Source organism: Lineus longissimus, chromosome 16 (genome assembly GCF_910592395.1).
Source record: "Lineus longissimus chromosome 16, tnLinLong1.2, whole genome shotgun sequence".
Lineage (NCBI taxonomy): Eukaryota > Metazoa > Nemertea > Pilidiophora > Heteronemertea > Lineidae > Lineus > Lineus longissimus.
The window spans coordinates 15292156-15315670 of NC_088323.1; the positions used below are offsets into that span (position 1 = coordinate 15292156).

The window sequence follows — 23515 nt, forward strand, 5'->3', positions numbered from 1 at the left end:
TGTAAATACGCCAATGTGAATCTTATGTAAATACGGCACACCCGATTTTTTTTAATCCTTTGTAAATACAGCAATGTGAATCATATGTAAACATGACAACGTGAATCCTATGTAAACACACAAAAAGTGAATCCTATGTAAATACGCCATGTGCATCTTATTATGTAAATACAAAATTGTCAATCCTATGTAAACACACAAGTGAATCATATGTAAATACGCCATGTGCATCTTATTATGTACAGTGGAACCTCTCTATTAAGGACACCCTTGGGACTGACTAGTGCTGTCCTTAATAGAGAGGTGTCCTTATTAGAGAGGTCAAATTGAATGGAAACAACCTATTTTGGACCAAAACTAGTGTTCTTAATAGAGAGGTTGTCCATAAAAGAGAGGTGTCCGCTAAGGGAGGTTCCACTGTAAATACAAAATTGTCAATCCTATGTAAACACACAAAATTGTAAATCCTATGTAAATAATCCATATGAATCCTATGTAAACACCAAAAATTTACTCCAATGTAAATATGCCAATGTGAATCCTATGTAAACAAAAATTGACTCCTATGTAAATACGGCAATGTGAATTATATGTAAATGCAATAATGTGAATCCTTAAATATGGCAATGTGAATCCTATGTAAATACGACATGTGAATCCTATATAAACACAAAAAAAGAATCCTATGTAAACACACACAAACATTTGTGAATCCTATGTAAATACACCATGTGAATCTTATGTAAATATGACAATGTGAATCAATATGTAAATTCGCCTTATATGCAGGGGTGACATCTCTGATAATTCAGCAAACAAACAGAAAATGATAAGAAATAATTTCCTGAAATACAAAGACCAAAACAACCTACACAAAGACTACAAGAAAATAAACAAATCTACTAACAATTCTACTCTGTGTGCAAAGGAGAAGAGAAGACAAAGACAAAGAATGTGAGCATTATTTTATTCAATTTGCCAAGTCAGCTGTATCTCTTTTGAAAAGCAAAAAATAGCAAAAATCAGGCTCGAAAGATTGTATATCAAGTTGCAAATTTTCAAAGTCACGGTTGAAGCATCGAACTGTAGGGGGCAGCACCATACAGTGAATAAAATAACTGCTTGGCCTCGAAAATCCTGCTTCTGAAAAGTACCGAAACGATCAACGCAAGACTTGCTATAATCGTTCGAGCCTGATGGCAGCGCTCGCAGTGCCGTAAAATCATGTGTTTGTCACCAATAAACGACCAGCATGTGACAAATCGAATGTTACGTGATGTCACAGGAAATCAGAGACATCGTTACCATCACCATTGCGATGTGCGAGAAGTTCATTGGTTCCGAAAGTACACTTTTTAGGCACTGTGACCTCAGGTGTCGAGCCTCGAACGACTCTGGCCAATCCTGCCTCCGCCTAATCTCTGACTCCCTAAGTGTCAATCCACCTCATTCGATGATGAGAATCGAAATTCTTCCAATAAATTCATTTCAAATTTCAGGACAGAGTCGTCCACAAATGAAGAGTTCACATGCAAAAGGGACTAAATCCACTTTAGGTCATTTTGAGTATACAACTTTTCCGACTCAAATGGTTTGTTAAAAAAAAGTAAAATCTTATTAGGATTTTGTAAGTTTGCAATGAAACACTTAGATTTCGGATCAAGGGTAAAGTCTGAGCTACATTTTACCCAAGTAAATCTCAGTTGTTTTCAGAGTGGCACTTTTGCATCTAAACTCTTGAAATATAATTTTTCCCAAGATTTTTTCTCTTCATAGATTCACGTGTTGCTTCGGCCAAAACGTCAAAAGATGAACAGCAGGGCCCGGTTGTTCAAAAGAAGTTAAATTTCATTGATGTTAAGTTAAATATCAACGTTAAGTTAGGAATTTTAATGTTAAGTTATCTTTAAAAATGTATTTCTTCTTTTGAACAACCGGGCCCTGACGAATAGAAAAGGGATGTTAGTCTCAGAAAAGCTAGTCTACGGAATGTTTGTTAAATACCAGTGCCAAGCAAGAGACAGTTTTCGCTGAAATACGAGTCATCAATGTATTTACCACAGATTTTCGCCTTTTAAATGGTTTTTCCTAAAACACAGCAAGTAAACAAAACAAAGGTGGACTATAAACAAAATTGGAATGCGACGACTATACAACACATCGGAACTTCCGTCTCATGACTTGGATCAGCTACTCAGAAGCTGTGTTCTCACTGGGCCTTAAAAACGTCTTGAAAACGTTTTAAGTCTTTAAAATGGTTTAGGGTGCCACACTAGAGGGTCCTTAAAACGTTTTGAAACCGTTTTAACGAGAATGGTTCATGATGTGCTTTCAAGTCGTCTTGAAACCGTTTCAGCTAAAACGGTTCTGTGGCGTTTTGAATGTGGTGCTATCAATGCGTTGTATGCACGCGCATCAGTGATTTTTACTTTACTTCCGTTCTGAAGCTTACAAATTACAACCAAAACGACTTCAGTGTGACCCGCTCAAAACGTTTTGAAGACGCTTTGAGAACGCTTTTAAAATCTAGTGTGGCCCCTGTGTTTTTGCTAAAACGTTTTCCGTCGGACGTTTTACGGAGAACGACTTCAGATCAGATTTAGTGAGAACACAGCTAGAGACATGCAGTTTTCTTATTACATCAACAAAACTCAAACGTTTTAAAGAGTGACGGGGTGCTGTATGTGACCCGCCACAACAAAAACATGGTTTCGCTGCGATAGGTTACACATGTGACCCGTCACAGCAAAACCAGGTCATTCTTAACCAGACAGATTGAGATGGGGGTTGTACATTTCACTTTTGTCATACTGAGTAATAGCCAATCAACTTCAGCTTGAAAAAGATTGCATACAAAAGCATGCTGTAATTTTTGTCAAAGTATTGATGCGTGGTGTCTGTAAAGCTTAGCAATATCAATACATTGAGGGTCAAGATGCATTATTGGCTGCCTTGCGTGAAATCGGAGTACATCAACTTCTTCCATTATCTCCGAGTGGCATTTGGTCTCATCTTCTGTGCGACCTGCGCCTCATTAGACTGCGACCGATCGCATATTTCAAACATCGAAAAAACCTTACGAGAAAATAAAAACACTCACCACAGTTATTTCATTATACATGGGTAGATCGTAGACGGCCTGCGGGAGTTTACCGTCGTCATCGTCCATATATCCAGAGTTTTTTGGTGGCAGTGTAGGAGCGTACGAATCACGGGCTCTGTCCGTCACGTCACGTTCTCGTGGCACACGTGATAGGAATCCACCGTCACTGAAAAGATAATTAGGAGAATATCGATCCGATTCTTTAGCGAGGTGCGCTTTTAGTCGCAGCGACAGAGGTATGAGAACATGGTGACTGTCAGGGATGCCGATCACCCAGAGCAAAAAGTCTGCATTTTTTTCTTGTAAGAAATCTTGTCATTTCATTTGCATTCACTTGAAAAATACCTGCGAAACTTTCATTTTTTGTCCAATTTTGAAATTTAAGGATCCACAGAAAGTTGACACAGCAATCTTTCCATTCGGGCTAGCATTTAACATTTTTTATAAGTGGATTTCTATTTAACTGGACAACCAGTAATTAGGAATGCTGTACCCCTTTTACAAGCCAACACCCCTCATACTTTGTAATTATAGCCTTCTCAATGTGCACGCCACCTTATTTTAGTGAAACAGTCTCCCCACCATGTTAGTGCAATAGTGCTCCTTATCTCTCAACAGCCTACCAGCCATGTTTATGTGCAATAGTATTAACCCGAATCTCTCAAACGTACCGTTTCTGAGGAACAGAAGGCGACAATCTTTCGTCTCTATAGGAGAGAAAGTATTCATGCACTGTTTAGCCTATTATTTCTGTCAAGAAATTACTTTGAAAAGTTATGGATTTTCAAAACCTACCAAGAAGTCGCTCGATGAAAAGCTCTCAATTATCAACTTATTATTAAGTTGGTTGGTACAGTAGAACCTCTCTACTCAGGACACCCTTGGGACTAGTGCTGTCCTTAATAGAGAGGTGTCCTCATAAGAGAGGTCAAACTAAATGGAAATAACCAATTTGAGTCCAAAAACTAGTGTCCCTAATAGAGAGGGTGTCCTTAGAAGAGAGGTGTTCAATAAGGGAGGTTCCACTCTTTTTGCCATAAGCTTCTCACGTGGATCTTATAATCGGGAAAATCGTGCACTTTCATAAAACTACTCAAGACGCTTACAGGTTCCAAAATCACTCAAGACATACCAAGATGAAGTTTTCTAAAAACACTCACGTCGTACTTCCACCTATCAAATCCCCCGTGTCTTTTGCGCTTACACCTATGAATTGCCGTGTCTAAATAGACCCGTGTGTCAAATCCCCGTGTCTATTAGCCCCATCGAGCTCGATGGGGCTAATCGGGGGCTAATTTAGACCCGTGTTCAACACGGGTGTTTTGATAGGTGGAATCTGAATAGACACGGCAATTGCAAGTTCTAAGATCCGGCGACAGATGGCGCGGTGTAGTTGCCTCGGTATTGCGCATGCGAAATTCCCCTCCAACGGGAAAGAAACACAGGAGAGCTCCCTACCTACAGCGCACCTGTCGCCGGGACTATTAACCATTACTAACACAACTGATAGATGTAAGTGCGCCGCGGGTTTTTTGACACACGGCGAAGACACGGGTCTTGAAAAAACACGGGGTTTATGATAGGTGGAACTACGACTTATGTCTTCAAACGAACTAGCATTACACTTAATGATTATCAACCTACTCGTCAATATCGGTATCCTTGGCATTTTTATTTTCTAACATTTTCCTCGGCGGCCGCCCGTTCGAATTCCGCTGCAACGAACTCTGTGCCGAACTCGGCTGACTAACGTGGTTATTGTACGTTTCATAATGTTTAATATGTGGCACGCTGTTCGAGTTTGGAATGCCGGTGACCTTGCTGCTACTCTCGCTCCCGGGCCGCTGCGGGGCATTTTTCCGCCGATCAATCACATTACGCTCTTCTGATATGACATCACGTGTTGTGCCCCCCACCGTTCGACGGGCGTATCGTTTGCTAGGCGACCTGGAGTGAGGTTGAAGAGATTAGTCAGTAGCCTGAAATCAATATCATCTATTGCAGAGTCACACATGTAATATAACATTCGGATTTATATAGGGCGACTTTTCACCAGTGTATAAGCGTGATCAAGGGCCCCAAAAATGTTTCTCAAACAGCGATATCTTGAGTAACCTTTTAAACAAAATGACGTTTTCTGTCGTCCTGGTATTGGCAAGCAGCTGGTTCCAAAAAAGGGTCCCACTCGCAGAAAAACTTCTGTCCCCAAACGAGGTCTCAGTGCACTTTTGTTATAGCCTGAAGCTAAGGAGCGATTGACCTCGTATGTTGAACATATTCGGCGAGGGGAAGCTGTAGGTCCCCAGGTACAGACCCATTAACAACCTTAGCAGTGTAGCAGAACTTCGAAAAACAATAGTGAGGTTTCGCAATCAGCCGGTTAGGCCCTACGGCGACGTTTATCAATTGTTCGGGTAAACTCACACAATAAATAAACGTCGTCATCGGGCCTAACCGGATGGTTGCGAAACCTCACTAATATGAGACTTGACCACAACTGCAATCATGATTGACCGATGGTGTTCAATTGGAGAACTTTATGAAAATGGTAAAGGGGTCCCTGCCAAAACAGTTTTAGACCTATGTCTGCGTAAGGGTTGACCACAGGCCCCCCATTTCAGCTGGAAAATGAAATCCAAAACAATTAGAACTCTTTCAGTGAATGCCAATTTCAAGGGTGGGAGTCTGACCAGATGCCCCCCCCCCCCCCCAGTTTATGAAAATCTTCAAATTCGACCATGAAAATTTGGCACACATCAGTATGTCAATGAGCCATGTAGTGCAGTCCAACTCTTCTTCTGGCTCCTTGATCCACACCCGACCGGCAACTTATACCTATCCGACACAACTCCGAAGCGATTCCACTGCTCATGAAAACTCATGATGAAAGACAATCAATTACGACTAAAAACAAGTCCATTTTGAGTGAATTTCTGAAATTTGGACATCAGTAAAGCCTTTTAATTTGTCAAATGGGACTGAATCGGCATACAGTTCTAAATTTCAGAAGCACGAAATCCAGGAGATCATGACATATTATTTATTGTGGAAGGGACAACTACTCTATGCTCACTACTATAAGACCATTTGCTTTAAACTTTCAAATGAGTTTCTACTTCAGACTTGGGTCATGAGACAAAACAATTTGTGCAACCAGCCACAAATTATATCACAATTTTAGAATGGACCTCAATATACTCTCATAATTTTCTTTAATAACTTCTGAATAGTATTTACAAATGGTCTTATAGAAGAGATATTAGAGTTTTTACAGCATAAACACCTACAAAATGTAGACTTACTTCACTACCTCTGAACTAAAACATGACAAGCACAACCAAACCACAAGTCATGCTTGGAGATTTTTCGTAAAAAATGCAATCACAAGGCCAAACAAACGAAACATTAGTTTAACAGGGCCAAGTTTTTCGAAACAAGCCAAAAACTTTAGCCTGGCCAGATAAGTTTAGTAAATTTAACGCCAAATTAATGCCCTCCTTCTTTCCAACAACCAGGAATGACATTTTTTCAATCAGACAATGCTCATGCAGGTTTAATTAGACAACATTCTCATCATCTCATCATTACTGGCGTCGTAACCCTATCAGATCGTTGCGGAGGTATGGTGTCCACTATAGGCTACTGTCCACTGATGAGGGATCTTTTACTTGCCCTGGCATAGACACTCAGGTACAAGGGACCACGACTTTAGTCTCATCCGACAGACCCTCAAGTATTCCATACGTTCAGCAGTGTTAAGGTTGCAGGACAGGACGCCATTTCTCGATGACATCGTTCTGTGTATACTTCAACTATGCAGTGTAAAACACATGATTAATTCACATGGCCCTATTCAGGGCCTACTTATCACTTTAATTAGGAAGCATTCACTGTGGGTCTGGTCACACCATGCACAATTCAAATAAATCATGACCGTGATCTGCATGTCAGGTTACCCAAAATCAGACGAGGCCTGTTTTACTAGACAAACTGAAGAGTAGAGAATCTATTTTGTGAAAACTCTACCAGGATGACACCTGGGGGGAGCTTATAGAAGTTTTTTCAGCTCTAACTACCTCATGGGCCAACTTGATATCCCTGCAGGGACTAATAAGGCCACAGATGTCATGGGCCAACTTGATATCCCTTCAGGGTCTAATAAGGCCACAGATGTCATGGACCAACTTGATATCCCTGCAGGGACTAATAAGGCCACAGATGTCATGGGCCAACTTGATATCCCTTCAGGGTCTAATAAGGCCACAGATGTCATGGGCCAACTTGATATCCCTGCAGGGTCTAATAAGGCCACAGATGTCATGGGCCAACTTGATATCCCTGCAGGGTCTAATAAGGCCACAGATGTCATGGGCCAACTTGATATCCCTGCAGGGTCTAATAAGGCCACAGATGTCATGGGCCAACTTGATATCCCTGCAGGGTCTAATAAGGCCACAGATGTCATGGGCCAACTTGATATCCCTGCAGGGACTAATAAGGCCACAGATGTCATGGGCCAACTTGATATCCCTGCAGGGTCTAATAAGGCCACAGATGTCATGGGCCAACTTGATATCCCTGCAGGGTCTAATAAGGCCACAGATGTCATGGGCCAACTTGATATCCCTGCAGGGTCTACTAAGGCCACAGATGTCATGGGCCAACTTGATATCCCTGCAGGGTCTACTAAGGCCACAGATGTCATGGGCCAACTTAATATCCCTCCAGGGTCTACTAAGGCCACAGATGTCATGGGCCAACTTGATATCCCTGCAGGGTCTAATAAGGCCACAGATGTCATGGGCCAACTTGATATCCCTGCAGGGTCTAATAAGGCCACAGATGTCAAATTTTATTACTTTCGAGCAGCTGTAGCGCTGTGGAAGAGAGTCGGCCTCATGATCAAGAGGTCGTGGGTTCGACTCCTGGCAAAGTCACTGCTTGGTTCCCCTACTGTGAGCTCAAGTGAGCACCTTCTGGTTGCTCCTTGAAACCCCTGATGGATTTCTGTGGAGACCGGTGTAATAATATGGTATCCCAAAGCACTTTGAACAGGGAAACCTGGAAAAGCGCTATATAGAACTCAATATTATCATCATTAAATTGATCATTCAATACGAGGCATGCACACATCAAAATTAATCACCAATCGCAAGACATGCTGGCCTCGCTGCTCTCTCTTTCTCTAAAGAGAAAGGAACCGACACCCTTCCCCGAGATTTCAAGTCAAAACCACCATCATTAACATCATTGTTTTTGGCTTTGTGGTGCATTCACAATCATTTCCATTTATCATCTTTGAAAACTGTAAACTGTACCTTTTCAATTGTAAATGTTTTCACCACACTTTCCAAAATATTTAAGGCAAGTGTCTCACAAAATTAAAGGCCCTCGAAATGCCCATACCTGCTCCTAAATGCCTCGTAGCCTCCTACTTTTCCTGGGTAGCCTGTTACTACCAGAACTTTCAAACCCCCGTTTGACCACTTGCCCTCTAGCAGATAAGGATCCCGCCTTGAAGTTTGTCACAAAGTGCCAAAAGTCAAAAGGTGAAGCTTAAGGCTGTGGAAAGTGAAGCCAAAAATCATATTTTTTTAGTTTCTGAGGGGGGGAGGGGTTGGAGGAGAAACTAAAATATTTTGTTTCTTTTGGCTTCACTTTGATTTTGCTGCAGCCCCTTGTACTTTCAAATCGATGTCCGACCACCAAGTATATAAAGACATAACATAACCTTGAACTAAACTACAAACTAAACATTACATAACTCTGAAACACACGACACGGAGAAAAGTCAGACTCAAAATGGCAAGAGCCACAAATGTGCTGTTTATCAATTGGAAGTTTTTATCAACAAGCGACAAAGTGATACGAACACAATGTGTTTATTAGTTTATTTTTCTACCACCAGGGGCGCTCATGATTGACTGTTTAAGATGGTGACTGTGTCGTGCAGCTGTGGTGATCAATTACATCCCGCAGCTGCAATCAGCCCTTCACTCCTCTGTTTAGTCTCCTGGCCTCATCATGGGAACGTTGTCTTAGGTTGTGGGGTTGTCTGAGGTACAATAATAATCAACCTGACAGGATAAGCGCATCAAATGGACTGAAACGCCCCGCAAACAAGCGACTTGAATCGCAGCATTCTACGATTAAAATTGCTGCAATGTGCGACATAAAGATCACTTGTCTGCAGAAAAACTAGTAATCGCTGGGTACGATATGGATTTGAAGGTTGACACTATGACAACTACAAACGGGCGATTATCGCCCAAGTCAGATGTGATTTTAATCGCATGTCGCAGGAATTAAAATCACGTGTGTGCGGTGCGCTTGAAAGTGCAAACAATAGCGATGCAGAGTGGGTTGACGTCTCACTCACCCGAAGTATGCGTCATAGCGGTTCCATCTTTTCAGAATTCAAAGAAATACGTGAAAATCAGGACATTCTTCCAAACGTTTAATGACACAATTTTCAAAATGGGATTTTTCAGAAACATTTGAAATGGAATTCAAAATTAGGGTATTTTTGATTAGAACGATATTAGTTGTCGCCAAATACGTGTGAGGCCTTGTCAGGTTTTTAAAATTACATGTAAGTTATAGCAATTTTAAGTTATAACAATCTACTATCGTGTTTCAAACCCTCTGGCAGTCTTCGGTAGAGTTGCCTTGAGTAGTGCTGTCCCAGATTGAACCACACCCCAACGAAATATTTTAAACATCAAAAGACATTATGTACTTTGAGATAACGACTACAGCTAATTGGACTTCAAAAGTTTTCATCCTCTTGACCTCGACGAAGGTGACTTTTCGGTGCTCATTTCAAAAAGTCGTCTGCGAAAACTTCACCCCATTTCTCAACGAAAGTTAAAAGTATGAAGTACAGTGCTAGGAAATGACCAATTAACCTATCATACCAGACAGTGCTGCCATCTTGTGCTAGGTGAGTAAATTGTTATTTGGTGAAAGTGCTGAAAATGTTATTTGGTGACAAGCAAAGAAGCCAAGCAAAGAAAACATGGGAACGACTTTAGAATTCCCGATCGGAAGTATAGGTCTAAGGCGCGAATGAATACCGAATAATGAACAAGTAGCCTAACCCTAACCCTAACCCTTTAAACCGATTCACAACTTATATAGTGCGGAGGAACATCCGATCGGTAATTCTAAAGTTTAGCCAAAACATGATATGGTGAAAACATGTCTCAAGCAAGAACACCCTCAAATCTTCCTCATCTCAACGTATGGAACTTTTCAAAATGTCGGAAGTGATCGCAACATCTTTTTCCTCTATCAGAACACAGAGTTAGCCAAAAAAAGTTCAGAATTCATTGAAAAATTGTGTAACATTTGTGACCCACCACGGTAAAATGAGTCGCATGTCTCACAGAAGATGAGCCTAAAATGACACCAGGACATAATAGAAGAAATTGATATACTCAGATTTCACAAAAGGCAGACAATAGTGAAATGAACAACCAGTCCGTCTCAACCTTTCAAGCTCGGAGCGACGTGCGACTCATTTTGCCATGGCGGGTCACATTTGTAATAGTCACAGAAATTGAGAATCGTCAGAACTCAGCAGAGACAAGGTACCGTTGTTGCCTGTAGTTAAGGTTTTGGCTTTAGACTGATATCAACTGCACTAGAGGTGTTATCCCACTTCACACTTCAATCCCAGTCTGTCTTGAAGCCTTTCAATAGACCTCAGATGAGCTGCACATTCAGCGCTGCAATCTGAGCATTTCTGATTGGTACCCAGTCATAAACACCTGGGCCGACAGAATCGAAACACCGATAGCGCTAACAGGGCCTAACAGAGAATAGTGTAAAGCATTTAACCATTACACTATACTCTGTTAGGTCCTGTCAGCACTATCGGAGTTTCAATTCGGTCGGCCCTGGATTGAGTGAAGTTAAACAAAGACACCTGCCTGGAGTATCAGACCGACTGAGGGGTTGAACCATGGGCCTCTTGACAGCCAGCTGCAAGGCCCAGCCACTCGTCCACAGCAGCTTCAGAATTTGCTGTCACATTATCCTTTCTGTCAAAATTAGGCTTATTACATGATGCGCACACACAATGGTTGTTTTGCGATCTGATGAGTTCCCTTTGATAAAGACTTAGCCAAGATGAGGCAGATTTTAAGAGTGACTGCATGAATTCAGATGAAATCACATCGATAAAACGTGGGCAACCTTCGAAAGCCAACGAGGAGCAAGTGAGGGGCCGGAGTCCAATGCAGGGCTTTTCAAGGCATTGCTGGGGAGGGGGGTTACATTATTGATGCCAACAGCTGGCTTTTTTTGCACTGAATTGTCAAAACGGGTGAAAGATCATTGCAGTGATAACTAATGCAAGTATCAATTCGTTTCTTGTACCCCCCCCTCCTCAAGGGTAGTTAAGCTATCACCACTAATCTTTGCCGATGCTTGAGTAGTATTTATTTTTCCTTTAGTGAAAATTTGGCGAAGCTGGAAAGAATAAGGATGCTAATGTGTCGATGTCTTGTCGAACATACAGCCTTACCCAGTAAAATTAGTTCGGTTACTTTATATGACGGTGATAACTGATATATTGTTGATGGTGATGTCTTGACGAAAGAAAAAGTAGCATTGGTGAAAAAAGGGTGATGCTTGAGCCTTAAGATGTCGTTATAGGGTGATAAGGTGTCGTACCCTTGAGGAGGGGGGGGGGGGGGGTACAAGACACGAATTGATACTTGCATAAGGCTAAGCATGCTGGGTGAAAAACATTTCAAAAAGCACCAGAGAGCAGTCGAGCATGTTCATTGACTTGGGCCGAGTTGCTCAAAAAAGTTTTGTCAATAATGCTAGCTTGGCGTCATCTCCTTCAGTAAGGTCCTGTAGACTAAAGGCCGGTTTACAAATGCAACTTTTTAGGAGAAACACAGAGAAACTAAGAGAAACTTGACTGACAGGCTATGTAATTTGAACCATGAAACCTAAAAGTTTCTTCATGTTGCATGTGTGAACTGGTCAAGAAAAATGAAGAAACATGATGAAACCCCTTTCTTGAAACCTTGTGAAACGAGGAGAAACATGAAACAATTTACGAACATGCTCGTAAATTCTGGACAGGTTTCATCAAGTTTCTACAAGTGTCGATTACATTTCAACTCCGTGGCCAATCAGACTGTGACAAAAAGCCATGTGATTTTTACTCCATGTCCAAAATGGCTAAAAGTGACAAGTCAAATGCATATGAGTGTTTCATAGTGTTTCACTGTGTAAACGTCCAAGGTAAGGTTTCTCGATGTTTCATGTTTCTCAATGTTTCTCCATGTTTCATTGGAAAAAGTTGCATATGTAAACCAGCCTTTACGCCGAGTTAGGTTAATGCCACGGTTCCCGACAAAACTTGTTTTGATCAACCGGGCCGTCGCATTTTGACACAAGGCAACGCAACAGCAACTGCTCTCCAAATATTTCTGAGTTGTGGAGAAAATACACAATCAAATCTAAAGGCCCATCTCCACATACACCTGTTGATGAGCGTTTCACGTCCCAAACTTTGTTAATGGGCCTGGCAGCAAAAAATAGCAAGGGCTGAAATGCTCACTAACGCGCAAATATGAAGATGGATTTTCAAATTTGGACTTTTCGAGCGTCTACAATTCAACCTAGGTACGTTTCGAAGGAGGGGCCTAAAGGATTGATGATCGGGTGGACACTAGACGTGGACAAGGTGAAGATGACACAAGAATTAGACCCTTAAAGGCGGTGTAGCGGAAATACCGGACGGGCAGGACAGATAGTTTCAGAGTTCCTGAATAGGGGGCGTTTGTGCAGGTAATAAACAAACATTGACAGACAATCGTAAAATTGTCTGTGCACACTGGTTGTCTCATACTGTAAACCCTTTATTTTGCCCGATTTTCACAATTTTTGCAAGAGGGGTACAATCGCATACTCCAAGGGAGCAATGTTCAACTTAATGGTTTTATCAGTGGAAAATGCACCCATTCACGAAAATATGGTGAAGCAAGATCTGAAAATGATGTTTTTTTTGCAAACATTTAGGTCCATGAAAATAAAGGCATTTACAGTATCTGCGATGCCCTCTGTACAGTGACTTTGTGACTATAATTAGTTCCCGCCAAGCTACTCCTCCTTTAACAGTGAGATCTAGACCGAGGGTGAAACTAAGCCAAAAGGGGGCGCTAACCCCCCTAGCATCTACGATAGACGTTCTAATCGTACCTAGAGAATGGTTCGTGGGAATCGTGGGAGGTCTTCGGACTCGCAAGGCTGCCTCTGATGAAATGAGAAAACATTAGGATGAAAATGACGGCAGATGTAAAATGAGGGTTGGCTCACCTGAGTTGAAAACAAAATGTTAGTTTTTATTCTTGTTAATTTACTCATTTCTATTGAGACAAAAATATTCAAGGCTTTTGGATACTCAATGACACTCCGAGTATAAATGCAACTCTCCTGGCAACCTCTCAGAATACGTTTTCACAGAGGAGTATTTTTTTAACACGCCTGGTGAATAAAGTCCTATTTCCTTTCAAATTTTCCATTAAATTTATGGCTCGTCCACACTTTAGATCCAGCCAACCTTTTTTTAGTTTCAGTCAAATTTGACTTCAGCCACACATAGAGGAATTGATCTACACACCAATTTCAGCCAATAACACTGATTTGTATGTATTTGAAAGTTCAACTGGACATGTCATAAGTCGTACTTCCACCTATCAAATCCCCGTGTCTTTTGCGCTTACACCTATGAATTGCCATGTCTGAATAGACCCGTATGTCAAATCCCCGTGTCTATTAGCCCCATCGAGCTCGATGGGGCTAATCGGGGGCTAATTCAGACCCATGTTCAACACAGGTTTTTTGGTAGGTGGAATCTGAATAGACACGGCAATTGCAAGTTCTAAGACCGGGCGACAGATGGCGCGGTGTAGTTGCCTCGGTATTGCGCCCCCCTCCAACGGGAAAGAAACACAGGAGGCTCCCTACCTACAGCGCACCTGTCGCCGGGGCTATTAACCATTATCTAACACCACTGATAGGTGTAAGTGCGCCCCGGGTTTTTTGACACACGGCGAGGACACGGGTCTTGAAAAAACACGGGGGTTTTATGATAGGTGGAACTATGACTACTTTAGTCCATGAGGAAAATATGTCAAATTTGACTTGACATTGTGATGCACAGTGAAGATCATCAAACGATACATTCGGTTTTAGTTAGGAGGGCAACGGACATTAAATTCTCTCCACCAGGTAATAGCATTCCGCGACGTTACTATTTATAGCTCACAAGGTCATTTGAATAAGATATTGATGACGTTTTAGTCACGTGACAGTCGGACATCGACACTTATTTCTACGCATTTGAGCTTATTTCAAAGTCAATTATCTTTGACCCTGCATTGTTTTTAGCATGAATGATACCATAGAGTCAGAGAGAGAAATATTCAGAACAATTATGTAGTATTTCCAACACTCGGACATGTGCCAGATTGAATCTAACTGCCCTAGTTAGAAAGCCTGAATCCATTACGAAACCGCATGTTTGTCCGACATTGCCTGTAATTCAGCGATGGGGAAATAGAGGGCAGCAGCTGCAGTGACCTCATCATCGCAGAATGCTATTAACTGAACTGAGTGTATAATTATGTTCATCGATTACGCTGACTTCACACCTATTAGGTCTAATCGACTACCTAAGTGAACACGGGAAGCCATTGTTTTTGTTTACTGTCCGTAATTGCGAGGCGATTGGACCAAGAAGTCACCATGGCCGTGTCCACAGTTCGGAGTCCGCCCTAGAGAAGTTTTGGTTAAAGCAAATGACTTAGAAAAAATCGGGACTGAACGAACATGTCAATAATGCGGAGGTGTCCGCCTGGCAGAGGTGTCCGCAAGGGGAGGTTCTACTGTATGTCAAATTTGACTGCATATCTGAATTTGAAAATGTGCACAGAAATAAACATAGGAATTGGCAGAATTTTACTTTGTAGTCAAATTCTGATATTTGGTCTTGGCTGTCATCGTATTTATATCAAAACAGGTGAGCAACCAATGGCTAAAGATCACACAGTCGCTTTTCGTGTGAAAGTTATCAGCGTCTCCTCGTAGACTTTCAGACGAAAAAATGACTTAAAGCTATGAAGAGATGAGGAACATGCTTTTTGGGAGGAATGTAATATGATTGCATTTTTAGTAATGGATGAGAAAACAAGTCATGAAACCTAAAATACCTGTCAAAATGCCAAATCTTCGGACCTTTATTTTTGCCATTTGCACAAATTTTTGAAAAAAAATCAGTTTTTGATATTTTTTTTGCCAGATGAAAAAATTTCTTTTGCCTTTTCTAATGAAATTTTTTTTTCTTCCCAATTCTCATATCTGAATTGAAGCTATTCATGAAATCAGTGAAAAATAAAACGCTCACAAACATTTGGCAGTTTGCAGTATCCGTATGAGAATCGGAGGGAAAGTGCCAGGGAAAATAAACTGAAAAGCATAATAAAATATTCAGTTCAGGTTAATAATTTTATAAAACATGCATCAGATATTTGTCCATGCGTTCGGTGATCCATGAGCATGCTGTGCCAATCTAACACAGCATACAGCGGCCTCTGCACAGCACATATGGCCTCTGTACAGCTTACAGCGCCCTCTGTACAACATACAGCGGCCTCTGTCCAGCACGCAGCGGCCTCTATACAACATGCAGCAGCCTCTGTCCAGCATGCAGTGCCTCTGTACAGCTTTCAGTGGCCTCCATACAGCATACAATGCCCCAGTGGCCTCTGCTCAGCATGCAGCGGCCTCTGTATAGCATACAGTGGCCTCTGTTCAGCATGCAGTGGCCTCTGTATAGCATACAGTGGCCTCTGTACAGCTTCACAGAGCCGTTTGTTAATCTTGCATGCTTTTGATGACCATGCCATGCTAAATTGTGAATATCAGTAATCTTTTAAACGGGTCAATAAATTTACATCTTTTACACCCATCAACTGTAGCATCTTACAAGGAGTAAATACACAACATATGCTGGGTCCCGGTCCTAGCACTACACCTACAAATTTGAGCAACCAAATACAAACAAGACCTTTCAAACCCAACCCATGTTAGATGTTAGACTAAACTTTTGATTTGAATTCATTTCGAAACCCTAAAGAAGTATTTTTTTGACAGAACAACACATTTTGGTAAAATTTGACTAGAAAACTTTTTGACATTTTTTCTCAGAATATCAGGGCCTTTCTGAAGTGTTATACACAATTAGACCAACATTCAAAACATGAAATATCGGACTGTAAAGTGCCTTCCTCGACTATTTAACTTTTTGAATCGTCAAACAATAAAAATGGCATCTGAAAAACGTCATAAAACGCCGGTAGGTCCGACACGACACGTTCAAATCAACATCCAGGGAAATCACAGCGGTAAGCGGTATAACATGTCGATTACGTAAGTAAAACGGGAAAAAACACGACACCAAAATAAAGAGGGCAGCACCAGCTACGACATAACACAGCAGATTTCAACGATATATTCCCAGAATGCTGACAGAAAGCAGGGAAAAGGCAGTTCCAATGGGACGTCCTAAAGGAGTTCTTGCCAAAATTACCCTAAGGTGAATTTTATGTAAAATGAGTTTGAGGGGGTCTGGTCTTAGCCAATATTACATTTCATATTTTTGTACACTGCTCTACTGGTTAATTTTCACTCTTGATACGTGATGAAATGTATTAGGTTAAATTTAGATATAGATTATAATCTGCAAATCGGACTCCAACACATCGATTCCCACTTTCAGTGAATCAGTTTCAGGTCAATCAGAACACACCCAAAGCAATTCCAAAACAAAGTTTAGAATGAGAGAATATTTGTGGTTGAAAAAAATTCAGTCCATTTCACTCAGATTGATTTCAACAACTTCAGCAACAGTATAGATATATCAAAGGCATTATATAACACAATTTTTTATCCTGTCCATCCTGTGTAAAAACTCAACGTCAAAAGATGCACACTGAGCTGATTTTGAAATCAGCCAATCAGGCACACCGACGCCAGCTGGTGTAGCGGGAAGGGGCTTCATGCACGGATGATGCACTGCAAGGAATGTTCAATCAAGCCCTCATGGTGACTGTCGGGAAATTGTCCCGCCCTTTTTTGACGTTACGCCAAGGCATGTGATGTAACCGACGGTTACCACCTGATTCAAGCCCATGCAGTACGTATTAGTTTCACTTCGAGCCCAATTTTCAAAATTTTAATGTTGAGAAAGGTAAATTTATCTCTGCGTTAGTTTCTCTGTTAGATGATGTTTCAAATGAGAGTAATGCAAACACTTCAGTTTCCCCTGGACAGGCATTGTGTTTTCTGTTTGATAAAGTCAAGGTAAATTAGTAAGGTAATGTGATACAATTATAGCCTATGTGCACATCCATGTACTGCCAGCTGTTTTTTACACAGTAGGGGCAATAATTGTACCTTTTACCTTATCTGGCGACAAATCTAATAGATCCACCAACGATACAAGTAAAAGAGGTTATTTTTACACTGTAGGGCGATAGTTGTACCAGGTTACCTTATCCGGCAATAAATCAAACGGATCCATCCAAGACACCAGTAAAAGAGGTTATTATTTCACTGTAGGGGCTGTAGTTGGTTATTTTACACTGTAGGGTGATAGTTGTACCAGGCTACCTTATCTGGCGATTAATCAAACGGATCCACCCACGATACCAGTAAAAGAGGTTATTATTTCACTGTAGGGCTATAGTTGTACCAGGTTACCTTATCTGGCATTAAATCAAATAGATCCACCAACGATACTAGTAAAAGAGGTTATTTTAACACTGTAGGGGCTGTAGTTGGTTATTTTACACTGTAGGCGATAGTTGTACCAGGTTACCTTATCTGGCGATTAATCAAATAGCCACCCACGATACCAGTTAAACAAGTTATGTTTAAGTATTAAGACGTTTTAGCGCCATCCAATGTACCAATTTAAAAGGTTATTTCTTTAGGGATTAGGAAACTGTAGCGCCACCTTAAGCTTATAAGGGGTCACACAAACGACAGGACTCGTCAAATAAAAATCTGGCAAACTGGACACTCGATTCTGTAAGACACGAGAAATGCGTTACCTTGTGCAATTTTCGTCGACTGGTTTGAGTTTCGACTTAAATTTAAATCTGCAATTGTGAATGAAATCCTTTGAATTATTAGTTAAGAGTCATATTTGGAAGATAGTTGGATGAGGTTTTCGATAATTCATTAAAATTACCACGCTGCATGCTGGAGTTTTTGGTGTTGTTGATGTTTTGTGGAAATCACGGTACGCAGAATGGTCCAATCGCAAACCACCCAATGCCCCTCCCATACCTGTCATGTTACTCTGGATATTCAATCGTCATGTAAATTGGTAAATTTTCTGCTCCGAAAACTTTTTCGGAGATTTTTTAACTCAACCTAGACAAAAGCCTTGAAAATTACCAGTCAAAAACGTTTACTGAAGCAGCAAGACTATCTTTCTGGATCAGAGGTCACAGATTTTTTGGCAAGATTTTACAGAGGAGGGGGCCATCTTTTTCAGCAAATTAGGAGCCCAAAACTGGAAAACTTGGATATCCGAGTGAATCTCCAGAAAAATATTGTATTTTTTTGGAACTGCCCGTACACAGCTACAACAAGCAGGAAAATAAAATAAAAATTCCGCCACAACAAATATTTCATAAGTGAAGTACCCAAAGGTCAAGGTCATTAACCAAATCGCCAAAGGTCATAAAAGGTCATAACAGTGTACCAACTGAAAAAGGATAGATTTCTAAAAATAGATTTTCAATTTTATACATACATGCTTAATTTAAAGCCGAATCGCATCGAATAACTAAAAGACATAAAGTTTCACGTCAGGAAAAAAAACCATAAAAAATTATTCAGATTTTCTGCACACGCAATCAAAATGCATATCATCAATGTTTTTTTGCGATAATTTGTGTCAGTCTCCCCTCAGCTCTTGTCTCAGATAAAAACCAAACAGGTTTGATACTCGCACCAGTGAAAGAGTCTCATTACAGGTGTGCAGACAAGCAATTTTTATCGCATACGATTCATATCACACAATATTGCGATAAAATCACTCGTTAGCAGCGCGCTTAACCGCACAACAAAAAGTACATAGCGTACAGTACGTGTGTCTAATTAACCCCTTAAGGACTGATTGAAGTTGATACAGGACACAATAATGGTCCTTTCTTGGGGTACCATTCATTGGAAAGCTCTCAGAGTACTTTCTGATGGTACCATTAGTAAATTTATTGACATCACCATTCATTAGAAAGCACTAAAAGAGTCCTCTCTGATGGCACCATTATCAAGCTATTGACACAACCATACATTGGAAAGCTTTCACCAATTCCTCTCTGATGGTACCATTATTAAACCTGTTGACACAACTATTCATTGGAAAGCTTTCAACGATTCCTCTCTGATGGTACCATTAGTAAACATATTGACGCAACCATTCATTGGAAAGCTCTCTAATGGTGCCATTATTAAACCCAATGACATGACCATTCATTGGAAAGCTCTCAACGAGTCCTCTCTGATGGTACCATTATTAAACCTATTGACACAACCATTCAGTGGAAAGCTCTCTAATGGTGCCATTATTAAACCCACTGACATGACCATTCATTGGAAAGCTCTCAACGAGTCCTCTCTGATGGTACCATTAGTAAAAATATTGACACAACCATTCATTGGAAAGCTCTCTAATGGTGCCATTCTTAAACCCACTGACATGACCATTCATTGGAAAGCTCTCAACGAGTCCTCTCTGATGGTACCATTAGTAAAAATATTGACACAACCATTCATTGGAAAGCTCTCTAATGGTGCCATTCTTAAACACACTGACATGACCATTCATTGGAAAGCTCTCAATGAGTCCTCTCTGATGGTACCATTAGTAAACATATTGACATGACCATCCACTGGAAAGCTCATAAATAGTTCGTTCTGATGGTACCATTCCGGTTAAACCTTTTTCAAATTTTTTTCAGTCCCCAGGGATTAAATGGGCACAAAATCGGCAACTCCAGGAAAACAAGGTGAGAAGCAAAATTACTGTAAAACATGTGTACAGCAGGACAAGTCCCAGTCTGAACACAGGTGTGTGAAAATACCAAATTAGCCCCACCCCACCCCCTAATTGTCACTAGCCCTATTGACAATACACAAAAAGAATATTCTTTATGTGTACAGACCTCTCTATTATGGACACCATATGGAATGACAAATGCTGTCTTCAACAGGGAGGTGTCCTGATTAGAGAGGTTAAGTTGATTGGAAACAACCAGTTTTGGACCAAAACTAGTGTCAAAAATAGAGAGGGTATCCTTAATAGAGAGGTGTCTGCTTAGGGAGGTTCCACTAAATGTATGTTTAAATTTCAATCAGAACAGGGGGAGGGTGTGGAGAGTTGGGGCCGACTTGAGTATTTTCACTCGCCTGTGATCTGAAAACTGCTAGAAACAAACCCTACTTGTTCAATAGACTGAAATTAAAGAGTGGGGACATAAAGATTTTTTTTGCTACACCAGAAACCTTTGGGTGTTCTTAATGAAGATTTTTTCAGTAAGTTTATGCGGTGTTTTAGAATAGGGACTGATAACCAACTGGAAGTTTTGGTTATTTTCCCGAAAACCACACGGGTGGAGCTAAAATATAGGCCAGAGGCACCCTGCCGAGGTTGTGCTCAAAAGTACTGTAAACCACGAAAAGTTGGCAAACCTAAAAAATTAACAATTAGCCTTTTTTTCTTCAGATATTAGCCCATTTTCTAAAAGCGGTTTATTAACTCCCAAGTTTTCTGTTGAAATTCAATGGTTAATGATGGATTAGCTATGAAATTTTCTCGCTTTTGAATTCATGTTTGAGAGCGAATGTGCAAAAATCACAACAAAAAAACGCTCACAATAAGTCCCGGGGTTTACAGTATTCTGATTTGTGTGGACGGCCCAATTGTACACTGCGCACAGGATGCAGTGTTAAAACCAGGGTCCCCAGGAATGATGCCCCAGGTTGAGCTAGTTCATTCTAAGCACTGTTTGAAATATCAGCACTTGCCACCTCAGAGGCACCGGGTCGATTCTCAGTTGTTGCCGGTAACATCATTCCCAATTTTCAAATTTGCAGATTCTAAGGGCCCTTACGGCGCTAAATGCTGTTGTCCTTGAACTCACCTTGAAAAACTTCGCTCCACTCTCGCTCTTCGTTTACTATCCTCTATCGTCTGGTACTCTGTTCTACCACTGAAAAGATCACGGCAAACTCATTAATGCATTCTTCGTTTGTGCTCGCTAGTTTTTAACGTTTTGCAGTATAGACAATTTTGAGAATTTTGAGATTTTTATCGTTTTGCAGTATAGACAATTTTGAGATTTTTGACTTTTGCAGTTTAGACAATGAAATTTTGAGATTTTTGACGTTTTGCAGTATAGACAATTTTGAGAATTTTCAGTTTTTTAATGTTTTGTAGCATAGACAATTTTGAGAATTTCGAGATTTTCGACGTTTTGCAGTATAGAAAATGTTGCGAATTTTGAGATATTTGACGTTTTGCAGTATAGACATCTTTGCGAATTTTGAGATATTTGACGTTTTGCAGTATAGTCAATTTTGCGAATTTTGAGATATTTGACGTTTTGCAGTATAGACAATTTTGAGAATTTTGAGATATTTGACGTTTTGCAGTATAGACAATTTTGCGAATTTTGAGATATTTGACGTTTTGCAGTATAGAAAATGTTGCGAATTTTGAGATATTTGACGTTTTGCAGTATAGAAATTTTTTTAATGAATTTTGAGATTTTAAACATTTTGCCATATGGACAATTTTATCATCTCATTGGGTGGCAAAACCGCAGCCATGGATGGTAAAACGCTTATGTAACGACAGTTAATAAACAACAATGCACTCTGTGATGTCACATACCAAGTGACGTAGGCTGGCTTATATGTACCGTAATGTAACATGCTTATATGTACCGTAATGTAATGTGCTTATATGTAACGTGCTTATATGTAACATAATGTAACATGCTTATATGTACCGTAATGTAACGTGCTTATATATAACATAATGTAACGTGCTTATATGTAATGTAACGTAACATCACATATCGTCACGTGATTGGCAATAGAGTGTTTCAGAACAGATATGTCTGCCATCAAACATGACCAGTTAAAATCACACCACAGAATTGACCATGCAGTCTTCTTGTCACAACGTAACACCTTTGCTGTCGGCGACGTGCACAGCCCGTCGTGTCACATGCCCTCATTGCCTGCGGGCGACGTGCACAGCACGTCATGTCACATGCCCTCATTGCCTGCAGGCGACGTGCACAGCCCGTCGTGTCACACGCCCTCATTGCCTGCAGGCGACGTGCACAACACGTCATGTCACACGCCCTCATTGCCTGCAGGCGACGTGCACAGCACGTCATGTCACACGCCCTCATTGCCTGCGGGCGACGCGCACAGCACGTCATGTCACATGCTCTCATTGCCTGCGGGCGACGTGCTCGGCACGTCATGCTGTACTTTAATATGAATTCATCAGAACTTGGCCACAGCCTCTCCGAACATGCCAAACTCATGTGGGCAGCATTAGTTTGATCCAAATACCAAAGATGGCGACACTTCTGAACTCTATTTGCCCGTTTAGATAAACGTAAGCACTGTTTAACGAACAGCAATGGTATCCACTGCAATACATGAGCCTGTGCAGGCCAAAATGGCTTTCGCAGCCAAAAGGGTTAACATAAATCAAGATATTTGTTAATTACATAAATTACATTTCCTCTTTCACTGCCAAGATCATACATGTACGACCTAAATTTTTAAGGTACATGTATTTTTAGTTCCTCCAGACAACACCAGATGACTCCAGCTACTCAAATGTATTTTATATGATTTCTCTGGCCTAGGGCGTCCAAAATCGAATAATGTTTTTTGACTTAGAGGGTGGAGTGGGGTCTGCCACACCTCATTCTGGGTAAAAATGGTGAAAATTGGCCAAAATTACCACTCTTTTAAAAATTGTTAGATAATAATCTCAATATGCCCCTACTTATTACTGCTGCTTTATTGAAGCTAGGGGTAAAGACAATACAAAGGTCTTGAAGAATTTTAATGAGAGTATCCAAATTATGTTTGTGAGATTTTGGGTGGTGAAAATGACCCAAAATGTCCACATTTTGGACAGTGAAAGAGTTTATTACATAAAACAATACATATCACCTTAACCCAGTGACCACCCAAGACAGACTTCACAGACCCAGACAGACAAATTAGAAGTTTGCTCGCGCGATGTTCTGGGCTCAGTTGCGATTCAGATTAACCCCACAT

The 23515-nt window shown here is 40.8% G+C and overlaps 1 protein-coding gene across 10 annotated transcripts in view; it reads right to left on the reverse strand.

The window, feature by feature from the left end:
* The window catches only part of LOC135500338 (tyrosine-protein phosphatase non-receptor type 4-like), a 134434-nt gene that overhangs the window by 58157 nt on the left and 52762 nt on the right, over positions 1-23515 (reverse strand). Inside the window, exons 13-19 of one of the 10 annotated variants that reach the window (XM_064791744.1) lie at positions 21346-21414; positions 18244-18291; positions 13328-13381; positions 9483-9509; positions 4748-5050; positions 3101-3269; positions 2059-2088 (exon numbers count right to left, since the gene is read on the reverse strand). In XM_064791744.1, coding sequence (XP_064647814.1) covers positions 2059-2088; positions 3101-3269; positions 4748-5050; positions 9483-9509; positions 13328-13381; positions 18244-18291; positions 21346-21414 — 700 coding nt within the window. Of the gene's footprint in view, positions 1-2058; positions 2089-3100; positions 3270-4747; positions 5051-9482; positions 9510-13327; positions 13382-18243; positions 18292-18953; positions 18987-21345; positions 21415-23515 lie in introns of all 10 variants that reach the window. The other 9 variants (XM_064791745.1, XM_064791748.1, XM_064791749.1 and 6 more) reach the window with 9 other exon arrangements.